Source organism: Larus michahellis, chromosome 2 (assembly GCF_964199755.1).
Source record: "Larus michahellis chromosome 2, bLarMic1.1, whole genome shotgun sequence".
NCBI classification, from domain to species: domain Eukaryota; kingdom Metazoa; phylum Chordata; class Aves; order Charadriiformes; family Laridae; genus Larus; species Larus michahellis.
Genome location: NC_133897.1, coordinates 115,218,968 through 115,231,953, shown reverse-complemented (window position 1 = coordinate 115,231,953; position 12,986 = coordinate 115,218,968). Strand labels below are relative to the sequence as shown.

General features: G+C 40.6%; 1 protein-coding gene across 4 annotated transcripts in view; it reads left to right on the top strand.

Moving 5' to 3' along the window:
- The first annotated feature begins 250 nt into the window (after positions 1-250).
- LOC141738404 (uncharacterized) overlaps positions 251-12,986 on the top strand; it is a 34,852-nt gene continuing 22,116 nt past the window's right edge. For 2 of the 4 annotated variants that reach the window (XM_074573601.1, XM_074573600.1), the window contains exons 1-3: positions 251-353; positions 11,084-11,142; positions 12,138-12,218. In XM_074573601.1, coding sequence (XP_074429702.1) covers positions 11,109-11,142; positions 12,138-12,218 — 115 coding nt within the window. In that variant the 5' untranslated portion in view covers positions 251-353; positions 11,084-11,108. Of the gene's footprint in view, positions 354-11,083; positions 11,143-11,919; positions 12,055-12,137; positions 12,219-12,986 lie in introns of all 4 variants that reach the window. The other 2 variants (XM_074573602.1, XM_074573603.1) reach the window with 2 other exon arrangements.

Genomic DNA, 12,986 nt, shown 5'->3' with positions numbered 1-12,986 from the left:
CTATGTAAGAAAACAGGCTGAAGCAATAAATCTCTTGAGAAAATATTTGGTGTTTCAACTGTATCAATGTTTGTCCCGCTGCCTTTCCAATCTATCAGATAAGCAGCAACTTGTATCAGCTCAACCTCAGTATTTCTCCCGAATGACCACTTTATTCACCACAGGTGCATCACATTCATGAGAAAGGCTTGGTCAGGTGAATTGGATTTGCTATAAAAACCCATCCCAGGAACTCAACTTAGCCTATAGGTTTTGGTTGAAAGTTCTAAGTGTGTGTAGCCTGGTAGGTGTTGCTGCCTGAAGTGCTTGTCTTGATGGAATTCTATGTAAGCTGTTAGTACTGTTATTAGCAGGTAAGTAAATAAGTAGCTAGTTAAATTTTACTTCATAACTGTTTTCCTGGCTGTAGCCTTGCTCTCTAAAGAGCTGTAGTTGGCTATGTAAATGTGCTGTGCATGGAGAAATGGCAACCTACATCCCCTGCAAATGTGTTTGAAAAATGGTTAAGGGTAATAGGACTTTGTGGGTTGGGAGAGAGGAGACAGAGAATGGTGTGGTCTGAGCTAATTTGACATTAGTGAGGGTAAAATGCCGCTTTTGTATGCGGAAAACCTAATTGCTCAGCATGTTTGTCTTGTGGCTTTTTATTATGGTTCTGTATTGTACCTTATGACCCTGTTTTTACTTCTAAAGGAATCTCCCTTTGAAATATGTTCCCTGAGGTATAAAATGTAATGTAGTGCTGTCCATTAGTACTGGCTTATATGGCAGGAGGTAGCAGTCAGCTATGAATCTAGGTTATGAATTGTTTATATCTTTCCTATTTTAAATCTCTGTTCTCAATATTTTTGTCTGTGTCTACTTGTGACACTAAAGTGATTAGGGAACTCAAGAGGAGCAGAACCCAGGTCTGTTTGAACTGAATCTGTATCCCCTCCCTTAAAGGGAGCAGGGGGAGAGGATCGTAAAAATAATTTTCTTTTCCCTTTTATTTTATTTTTTTTATTTAACTAATGTCTGTCCTTGGACAAAGTTGGTCCTGAACACCAAGTTACTGGTTAATGTATGTTTGTAGAAACCTGACCCTCTAAGATATAGCTATTTAGTATGCTGGGCTATCCTGTTGTTGTCTTTAATAGGCCTTCAAAGACATGCAGTTTGAATAATAACCTAAATCCAAGATTGTTACAAACTGATTATAGGCCTAATAACTACAGCCACTGGGAATAGTTAATGACAAAAGTGTCCCACTTACTTGTAACTTTTGTGTATTGTTTTTGTTTATGCTTTAGCATTTGCTGTTGTGATGCTTTTCAAAAAAGCAGGACAGTAAAGTTTTTCTCAGCCTTAAGGTTGTCCTTTAGGTTTTTGATTTTGATAACCACTTCAAGATGAACTGTTTTTACTGGAACAATGCCAAGTCAGTAGCTTTGAAGTGTAAATCTCCTGTTTTGATGGCCCAAGAGGTGTAGATGAGCACTGGTAATGCAGGTTTACCTTGCCCTGAGAGTACTGGGTAACATGCCTGAGGGAGGGCAGCCTGGAGCTGAGGGCATTTTATCACCTCTGGAGAGATGTCTTGTGGTTTTACAGTGTGGCTGAGGGACTGGGGACAGCTGCTGGGGTAAGATGTAATGAGAAGAGGAGATCCCTTTGTCCTTGTCCCTTACTGGCCTCTGGCTGCCTGTTCTGTCTTGCTGCCCGACAGCCTGTCTGGGGCTGCTGTTCCTTTTCACCTGTGTAACAACTGTCTTAAATCCAATTTGCCTGTTTTCCACTTGGCTATGGAGTAAGTCTGCTGTGACTTTCCTTAGGCTCTCTAACTGCTTTAATAAGAGCATGGCCTTGGGAGATGTCTTAATCTCAGAAGCCAAAAGGGGGATATTGGGAGGGGAAAAATAGTTCCTTAAGTTGCTTGCTCTGATCTGCAGAGTTGGATTGGTGGGTCCTCTGCAGACTGCTAACAGGGATAAGTGCTTGCTGCTCTCTTAGATAGTCTTTCCTTTCTTTTGGGATCCTTTTATTGCTGAAAGGAACATATGGACGTGCAGTGTAAAAGGTTTCTGCAGTTAAGGAATGAGTGAGCTGATTTATATTCTAATGTTGATACATATCAACAGTCTGTATAAGTAAAATGTATGTTTAGGTTATATAAATATATGTGTATACATACACAGAGCATGTGTATTTGTATATATGTACACAAACTGTAACTTAAGACTCTTGCTGCCATATTTTTAATTCTGAAAAACAGCCGTCTCTCAATCCAGAACCCTCTTTTCAGGGCTCCTTTATTAATTGTTAGTTTTGTGGTGTTCATTATTCCTCATACTGATGTTGCACGTAATGGTGTCAGACTGCTTTAAGATGTTAAACAGACTATAGAAAGATAAATTTTCTGTAAGACTTAATTCAAAGAGATTTGTATTCTTGCAGCTCTCTTCCATGTTTCCAAATACGATCTCATGAATTTAAATAGATCAACTACAGTTGATGTCTCTTCTTGATCTATGTGAATTGCTTCTGAAGCTACTGATCATATGCTTTTGTCTCCTTCATGCTGGTGGTGCAGCTGCTTGTTCATTCAAGGCCCAATTTCTGAGGTTCTGGGATTATTCCATGCCTCTAAAGTGTCTCTAAAACTGCTACTTCTTACAAGTAATCAATGCTAGTTCATTCTTGGCAAGGATATAACCCACACCAGAATTTTGATGGAAAGGTTTGATTACTTTTTCTCTTAAACTTGATTGTCAGGAGCAAAAGGAAGAAAGGAGATGGGACAGTTTCCATAACTCTCAATGATATTGTGCCTTACTCTGTAATTAATAGTGTTTATAGCTTTACGTAGTCTCTCTTGTGCCTCCTTCCTCCTATAGAAAGGTGAATTACTGCTTCCTAAGAATCCATAATAAAGACAAAATAACTCCTGTAAATAACTTTTTTATAGTTCATTTGAGCAGTTAATTAAGAGTGTAGTATTGTTTCTCTTTTCAGTGACTGAGCAAAACTAAAAGCAGTTTCTAAAGAAAGCATAAGTCTATACACATGCTGAATGTGTAATATATAACAATTGCTTATCTTGTACCATTAGGTAATATTTTCTTTTCCTGTGGACGCTTCTGAATAATAGCCTTGCTGGAACTTCTACAGAAACAGTCTTGCCATTTCAAAAGTTTCCATTTCTTTGTTCCCTAGAGTATCTCATCTAGCAAGTGCTGTAAATTTCCTTCTCTGCTCCTGACATCCTCTTGTGTGTCGGAGGGCATATATGTAGCATCACATTCGAGGTGGAAATGGCTGACCCACAAAAAAACCTCCTCTTCTCTGGGTATCTGACCAGCCTTCAAGTGCACAAGAGAACTTTGGCCATAGCAAATGAAAATATCTCCAAGAGGTTTGTGCCACATTAATTTGTTTGAATATGAGGGTAGTAAGTACCTACAATAATTCTGACATGCTGCACAAACCACAGCATGTAAGAACTGTTTGCATAATGTATACTCAGAACTGTTATTCATCCCCCAAGAGGATCCCAGCAAATTAAGATTTCATTCATGAAAAAAGTTATCTTATCTTTCTGGATTGTCTTTTCTTTGAAGACTCAACAATGATCACAAAATATATCAAAGCAGTTAATTTTCTCATGTTTTACTCAAGTGTTGGCAAGCCTGTGCCTTAACGGCTTCTTAGAGGATGCTTAAGAAGTGATGTCTGTGTCCCAAACTGTAGCAAGCAGAAGGCTCTCAACACCTTATGGTGGATAATTACATGCAAGTTTAGCTAATAGGCTGCAGTGAGAGGTCAGTTTTTAGCTGTCACATTTGGGAATTCATTGTCAAAGATACCTGTCACCTGGGAAGTACCCATGCTTATTTAAAAAAAAAAAATATTGGGGGATGGAGAGGAGGAAAGCTCTGCATTTACTGCTTTCTGCTGCTTCTGAAGGTCAATAAGTTGCATTTCTAAATACAGAACTGAGCTTTGTCCAAAATCATGCCTGTAATTTCGCTGTGTCATCCTATAACTCGTAACTCTGGGTGTGTTGTGTGCTGTAGTAAAACATTGCATAGTTCCAGACTAAATTTGTGCAGCAAACTTGAATTGCCTCGTGGCAGCTTGCCAGGAGGCAGGCAGAGGTAACCTTCCCCCCTGTCCTGCCGTGAGCTCCTTTCCTAATGCATCCCAAGAAAGCTGGAGCAGATGCTGCGGGTAGTTACTTTGCTGTATACACCAAGGGATCCTTCCCTCCCAACACATCCTGCTAACAGAGAAACCAGGAAAAAAAAAAAAATCAATACTGAGGCTTCAGTTTTTGAGATTTACAGTCCAAGTACAGCTTTCATGGTGATAACTGGGAGTAGCTTGCTCTTAGTTCTTTTGTTGTTGAAGGAAATGTCTTCTTTTTCTTTTGTCCCCCAGACAAAAGGGCATCAGCACCACAAGGGGAGTTTTACAGAAGCATGTTACAGTATGCACTCCCTGGCCTAAAAGCAGTAGTTCTTGACTCTCTCCATTGGTCGTATTGCAGTAATACAGGTGGAAATATGTTCCAAAGAAGAAAAACAACCAATCAAACAAAAAAAACCCAAAACCAAACCAGAAAAAAGCACAAAGGAAACTTGGAAAACTTAATGGGTATCATCTTGCTAGAGTGAATAGAAAAGGGCGCTTCAGGGATAACTCTGTTTTCTTTAGACCACATAACTATTCTTCAAATTGAGAAGAAAATTACTTTCTTGATAACAGTCAAGAATCACAAAGGCTTTTTGCTGAGTTCAATTCCCTCTGCTATATGTTCACAGGACACAAAGACAATGTATAAATTGGATGGTAGTTGACAGTTCATACTTGCATGATGGTATAATAGTAATGTATTGTGTAATTTCACTGTAGTCCAGTGAGTTGTCACTATTTCTGGCTTTAACACAAAATGCAGATTGGCAATGCAGGATTATTGTGCTTTACAGGGCTATGTCTATAATAGCATGTGCTTCTTTGGAGAATGCAAAAAAACCCTAGACCCTCTGCTGGTGCTGCAGTGTTAGATACAGTCTTTGTGTCTAAATGTGGTGAGCATATGAATGTGAAATGTAAGAGGAGATTTGCCAACTGCTGATATCTTTCTTATTTCTCTGCCTCCATATGTCTTTCCACTGGCTGCCTCTTACGTCACAGTTTCCATCCCCCTGCTCAGATGCTTTTATATCATCTTTGGAAGAGGAGCTGTGTTCCTCTAACAGAAGGCATGCATAATGTGAGCTACTTATTGAAATAGAAGCATTTTCTTGGACCATACATATACTTTGATTTTGCTGAGCTCTCCTTTGAGCATACAGGTAGAGAGGCTGGGAGGAAAAAAAAAGCATTACCTTTCACCTCTGAATAGATCTGCCGTCCCTCAGTGCAGGGTGAACTGCAACAGGAATGGGACTCTGCAGAAACCTTTGTTTACGTGGCAGAAAAGTCATCCAAGTTGACTAAGCAGTTCATTCTGCTTACATACACCAATACACAGGATCATGTTTATTAGACAAGGCTAAAAAATTCCCAAGGAGGTGTGTGCAATACTGATTCTTAAACATTATTGAAAAGTATGCAAGTTTGCAGCCAGATATGTATTGTTACATTGCTCCAAGTGAAGAATGGAAAATGTGGTTTCAACTGCTTCATTAAAGAAGCAAAAGATAGTTAATAGGAGTCGCTTTGCAAAGAAATATTTAAGCTACTGATTTAAAACTCTTGTTTAAATACCAAAAATGTAATTTTCTCATATAACTTGAATTCTCTGTCACTAAAATACTTTTCCAGCTAATACTTTTTCCTGGCTATACAATATGTACAAAGCAGACCTTATTATATATAATGTGTAGTGTCAAAACCAGTGACTCCTGCCATGTCTTTTGGACAGTTAGAAGTCTAGGAACTAAGTTTAAGGTTAAAATAAACTTATTTTCTTATTCTTTAAATAAAGAGCATTTTTTTAATGGTACTTGTAAAATAGGCACAGTTTTGTTTTCCTAAAATAATCTTCAGTCCCCATACAAGTAAAAAGAAATAAGATGAGGTGATTTTTTTTTTATGCGTTTGAGATGCTTTCTCTGGTCCATCAGGTATGTTCCTCTGGAGAGGAGCGTCCTGACCCTCAGCAGCTCTGTGCCTGCTTCCAGCCTGGCTTGCATCCCTTGCTGTGGCTGAAGAGAGCCTGGATGCTGCGTGGTGGTCGGATGTTCTCCTGCAGCACTTGCTGCATGGCTGACAGGTGCCCTGGCTGCGCTGTGTTCTGCCATGGACACTGCTAGCTGAAAGAATGTGCTAGCCTGAGTCCCTTTGCACTTCTTGCTCAAATTGTGTTTAATTGGCTGATTAGTGAGGCTCTAGGCAGGCATGAGCTAAGGACCTGACAGTAAGTGGTTTGGATGCGTGTGCAGGGTCTGGAAATATGCATAGATTAAAACTTGTAATAAAGGCTTAGCTCTTCAGACATGGTATTCTCTCTCTCCAAGGTTGGGTACTCAGTCACTTGAGATGGAGACTTCCAGATATTCCTGTGTGCTTGCAGATAATTTATTTTGAAGGAGCAAATAATCTATATTTGCTTTTCCAAGTGGATATGAGGTACTTAAGAACCATTAGTTTACTGAGTAAATCCTTTAGATAGCAGACAATCACTCTGGCTGGATATTACTGGAGGCCATCATAAGCAGAGGCTGAGGTGATGTAATGCACTGTATTTCTGATTAAAGATTATCTCCTTAATTGATAGCTGGAAAGCAGACACTTAAAGTATTCTGACTTGTGAAATATTGCTGAGATAATGGGATCTGTAGAAGTGCAACAAGAAATTGTCTGTGATAGAGTAAGGGGACAATATCTGGACTGTGCTGTGTCAAATCCACGGTGTAAAGCTGATGGTGTTAAGCCCTGTCTTGGCACACAAAAAATGCTTTGAAATAAAGACAGAAGCACTTGGGGAGGAGGTTTCCATCCTGCCTAGTGCTGGCTCAGTTCATGGGTACTTCACAAGTGCTGGTGCCAAAGGGACATGGGAGTGCCAGGTCTGGATGAGCTGATGGCTGGGGGTGTCCAGGTGTGGATGGCCAGGCTGAAACTTCTGCCTGAGTGAGGAGGAAACCTTGCTCACAAGAACAGGGGTTTCCCAAATCAGTTTTGGGTTTAGCCTTCCCACTTCTCTGTTTAGTGAGGGTTTTTAAGTGCCACCTTTGTGAAGGAGTGACAAAGTTGGGACGTCCCTGCAGAGCATGCTGGCAAGCTGATTGTATGTAACTCTTTAATTATTACTTCAATCCTGGTATTGTAGTTTCTCATGTATCAGAATTGATTGAATCTTAGCTTTTTAAAGAATGATGTTTGTCTGCATAAATGATATGCCTACCAAAAATCAAAGTAATCTCAAGTGTATGCTAACTGATTATCTTATGCAAATTATCTTAAGTTTATCATTGATAACACTCTTGCTTCATTCTAGGGAGTATAGATGCACTTCGAAATGCAGACTAATGTGGCTAAATGAATTCACCTTAACTGAGTTTTGCTTTACTCAGGGAGTGGGGGCAGCAGGGATTACAATCTAAACCAGCTGAGAAGGTACAGAATATCTGCCTCTGTTAAAAGATCAGTACAGCATTAAAGATAATAGCTCTTTAATAGCTGCTGAGAGATATTGATAAAGAAAAGCAATGACTGGGACATGTTTTATGGGTGTATCAGGCTTTGCTGCAGTGGGAATGTGGCACAATCATTGCTGTATGATTTTAGTCAGTATAAAGAAACTTCTACAAAAACCTCTTTAACACAGTGTGTAATCACTATAACTCACAGGGGAGCACTATTATTCAAGGGAGGATGGTTTATCTTGCATATCTAACGCTTTTTTTTCTAATTATAGTGTTTTAAACAATGGCTAATAAAGCAAGCTACACACTATCGTTTAAAAGCTAATAACTGCATTCCACTTGAGGAGTGGTGTTGGCTTTCCTTCTCCACCAGGTAGTGGTGGTCTTTGTAAGACACTGTCCTCACTATTACAAGCATACTGCATGCTAAAATGCTGAAACTCTGCCCACGTACAGATATGTTAATGGTGGATCATTAAATACAAGTCAAGCCTTTCTTATCTTTCATCTGTACTCTGGGAACAATTCATTCAGTGTGGTCTGACAATATGTTGAATCGTAATTAGCCACTAAGGAAAAAGTATCTTTGTAAAATATGTGTTGCCTCTATGAAGGATGGGTGCATCTGCCTCTAATGTCTCTCCACTAAACATAAGTATTATTCAGTCCATAGCTCCCCTTTCTCTTATTTTCACCCTCTACGCCTTTCCTTTGGCTTCACCTCTGTAGGTAAACAAACCCTGCAAATTTACAGGCTTCGTAAGGAATTAGTGGCCTTCTCTTAAATAATAGCTTGGAATGCCCTAGTCACTTGTTACTTGGGCTACTAGTCAGACAAAAATAGATATCATCAAATACAGCACCATATTTGAGAGGTGTAAGTTGCCTCTTTTTGCCACTTTCATACTGGGAAAATAGAGCTAATGAATGAAAATGTCAAGAACCTCTTGAACCTCAGTGCCTCTTGATTAATAGACAACGCTACACACACAGAAGGCAACTGATAAATTTTCTTCGCTCTCAATTGGCTGTGTTTAGATTCTTAAAAAAACCTGTACGTACAGATCTGGGAACATTGATGGTTTTGATCACTCAGTCTCTACTCTGTTATTTAACTGTGGCTCTGTACTCCCTCCCACCTTCACCCTTCCTCCTCCCCCTGTACTAAACCTCTAGCAAAAGGTAAGGTGAGATGGGATAGAATATGCCTCAGTGAAATGAGCTCTCTAGCTAAAGTCATATTGTACAGATGACTTGTTTATTGTAGTTGAACTTGGTTCCTCAGTTCTTCCTGCTATGGTTTGGTGTCAACTGCAACAAAATTTCACACTTCTGAAGGTGCAATAAACCAGTAAGAAGGAGAAACTTAGGCACAGTAATCTCTATGTGTTTTCTCCTGATCTAACTTAATTTAGATTTAATTGATAGGCAATAAAATGAACAGATTTTGTGGCATACTGTGATGACTTAGAGGATGATGCAACTTCATATGGAAATATTGTTTCTAAGAGTATTTATGGCAGGTTCCTTGACCTGCCGTTTCCTCTTCTCCTACTTAATAGTGGGGGAGCTGAATGCTGAAAAGGCATCTTAACAAGAAAATTATACAAGTATCTGCCTGAAATGTCCACTCTGCAAAGCATGTGGTTATTTCTGGGGGAAATAAGGCCTGATGACCACTCAAATATATCATAAAATTGAGGAAAGTAACTTGTCCGCTGTGCTAGAAGATTATAGTTATATAAGTTGTATGTTTTAGGCACAGATTGCCAGAGGGCAATGTTGTTTAGAGAAAGACTTGTTTTCCTGCCGCTCCCAGGTCTGATTGCTCCAAATGTGTTTTTCTTCATGTACATCAGATTATTTCAGTAAACTGATAGCTCTATGGGGAAGAGTGATGGGGGCAGCACTGAGGCCCCAGGCAGCCATTTAGTTGAAGCGTCTACGCTTGACCAGGACCTTGGCAAATCTTCCCTTTGTCTCCCAGCAGTCCGAGCAGCGTCTCTGGACTGGGATGCAAACTCTGCCCATCAGCCTGTTGAGCTGCATCTGCATCCTACTCTCCTGTGACTGTGTAGTGAGGGGAAGGACTTTGGGTAGAAGGCAAGGCCCATAAAGAGACTTCTATTTTAGGCTTCCCGGACCTGTGCCAGCAAAAATGCATGCCATGATCTGTCACACAGCTCAGGAGTTTCTGACCTACCTGGTGAAGCAGAACTGTGTAAAAGTGGTTGTCATGGCTCGGGGAGGCTGTTTTGCATGAGGCAGGGTGGCCATAGCAGACTTCAACGCCATCCTTCAGAGGTACTGAGGCAGTGTTACCCAGTCAGCAGTTTCCTGTGGCACTTCCCTGGAGGGCAAAAACTGTTTCTGGGTAGAGGCAAACATTGCCTGCCTTCCAGGGTTTCTGTATGGTATTGTAGTTTAACACTGGCAAAGCAATCAGTTGGGCAAAGGGGAGTTGTTTCACACTAGAAAAAATTAAAGCTTAGAGCATCAGAGTTTAATTATGTGTTGTCATCCACACTGAGCATTTGATTCCTGTAAGATTGAGGAGATGAGAAACAGCAGAGGGGTAGACTGAGCTCTTTGGCTAAATGCTGTCTACATCTGCATGGGACAGGTCAAGTTTCCTTGTTTCACAGAATCATAGAATGGTTTGGGTTGGAAGGGACCTTAAGGATCATCTAGTTCCAACCCCCCTGCCATGGGCAGGGACACCTCCTGCTAGATCAGGTTGCTCAAAGCCTCATCCAGTCTGGCCTTGAACCCTTCCAGGGATGGGGCATCCACAGCCTCCCTGGGCAACCAGTTCCAGTGCCTCACCACCCTCACAGTCAAGAATTTCTTCCTAATATCCAATCTAAATCTACCCTCTTTCAGTTTGAAACCGTTATCCCTCATCCTATTGCTCCACTCCCTGATAAAGAGTCCCTCCCTATTTTGATCAAGGGTGATGCTAGTTAGGCACAGTTAGTAGTTGTTGCCAGACTTTGGCATGGGACTGAGGGTGGGAGGAGCTTGTGCATTTGCTGTTTCAGAGCCGCTGGTTGGGATGCAGGTGTCTGCACAAGTTCTGTCAAAAGGCTGAAAATGGAATTAACGACTTATTTGAAGAAAGCACTGTCCTCTTCTTAAATGTTTTGGATGTGCTTGGGTGGTCTTCCAGAATTTTTGTGGGGCTTTTAAAAGCACATTTTGGGGTTCTTTAAATGCTACAGTGGCAGGGACCTTTCTTCTTTGCATAAATTGCAGTCTTCAGCTCTTAGCTGCCTGCCTTGTGCTGTGGCTTGTTGCAGGTGGACAAGTATTTGTTGTTATCACCTGGGCTAAATGGGTTGGCAGGGCTTAGCAACAGTGGGAGAGGGAGTCTGGGGGAAGCTCAGAGCCCTCTGGGATGCTGCTAGCACTCAGGATTTCCACCTGTGCTCTTTTTTCTTTTTACACAGGTGCTGAAGTGCTTGAAGGACCAGGATGCTACCACTTCATCAGTCTCCAAGGGGTTCAGGTTGTACCAAGTAAAAGCAGGAAAATCCTGAGCCCTTAATTCTTGATGTGATGACAGCCATGGAACGGTTGTAAAGATTCTGTGGACTTGCAAATAGCGTAGGGATGGCTGGGCAACAGTTGCAGCTCTAATTCTTTTTAGGGGATGGCAACAGAAAGTTTTGCACTAGATGTGCACATGTGAAGCAAGGTTTAAGAGGAAAACAGCGTAGGGAAAGAACTCGGTAATACTGGCAAGGCTGATGTTATGTATTGAAAAACATAGTAATGCCCATCACCTTGTAAAGGATGATGAAGCTTCTTTCTATACGCTCCTATACTCTGCCTGAGCTGTCACGTTTCTCTTTGCTACATTGGAGACAGTCTGCAAAATGCCTACAGAAGGCTACTGTGCAGGCGCAAATGCAAGAGAGCTGACATGCTTGTGTTAGCGTAGGGGAAAAAACAACAACAGCAACAAATGTCCACCGCTATGGCAGCTTGTTACCTGTTTTAACAAGTTGTTACAGGTTTTGACAAATCTTCACACAGCAACTTAGGCTGAGTGCAAAAAAGGGTTTGTCTAAATCCCTGCACTACGCCTCAGCTGTGTGTCGCTAGTGAGACAAATACCTCGGCGGGGTTTATGAAGTTTTACTGGCATGAATCCTGCTGTCACTCTAAGTGCATTAAATGTTATTTCTGATTGATCTATGTGCATCTAAATACTTGTTTATGGAGGAGTTAGATGCTGCATTCTCTGAATCTGATTGAACTATTTTCATATGTACTTACTAAGGTTTTGTATAGCCTTGAGGCTTTGCTTATATGATGACTTCTGAAAGAGGAAAAGGGTTTTGCTCTCTCAAGTAGCTTGACTGTGAGGAAGGCAGAGGAGTATAATAGTGTTTCAGCAGCTCCTATCCCATTACAGGTACTTTAATGCACGTGTTCTACAGCAGTTACGTGGTTGGAAGGGACTCTCTGGGAGACCTCAATACTGTTCTTTTCTTCCAGTTACCCGTTTGGACAGAGAAGACATGACAGCAATGGCAGAGCTTCCTTTTCTCAAAGCTGATGTCAGAGAGATATTTGAAAGTAAGTTTCATGCTGTTTTGGGATGAAGTACTAGGCTAGATTCTGCCTTTCATTAAGGATCATCCAGTGGCTGATCAGGGACTCGGCATATCCCTGATTAAATGCTCTTCCAGAAGGACAAAAATCTTCCATTGGAGCCCAGGCACAAATATCATGGGTAATAGCTGATTTTATAATTAGTTTATGCCCACAGTGCTTCATCTCCAGAGGTAGGATCCGTCTATTTCCATAAGCATTTGGTCTCTTGCATTTTAAAAAAAACCTTCATTAGTCTCTTTTTTAAGGCATTGGATTTGACATACAGTCAACAAAATTCTTAGAGTGTAACTGAATACAAAAAATGGAGATATCTGATTAGTGAAATTGCATATGAAATATATGCAAGCATTTAAATCTCCTTTTTAAAACTAGCCCTTTCTGTGGAACAACTCCTCCACATCTGGATTCTTGAAAGAAAATATAATAGTCTTCATATGAATTCAGGGTGAGTTTCTTAAGCTTCTAATCTTTATTCTGCTGCAAAAATGTGGGTTTTTTTTCATATAGGGAGACAGCTGTACTACCTATGTCTTGAATTGCCAAATATTAAAATATTTAGAGTGTGTATGAATTTTTTAGGCTTTGCCTATTTAATTTTTACTTTATCATGGATGTAGGTTTTGTGGGGGTGGAAAGGGGTCTGGTTTTCCTGCGAATTTTGAACAAACATTTTGGTTGTCTTGGAGAGCAGATTTATGAAAAATATAGCTGCCTACAATTTTATAGCTA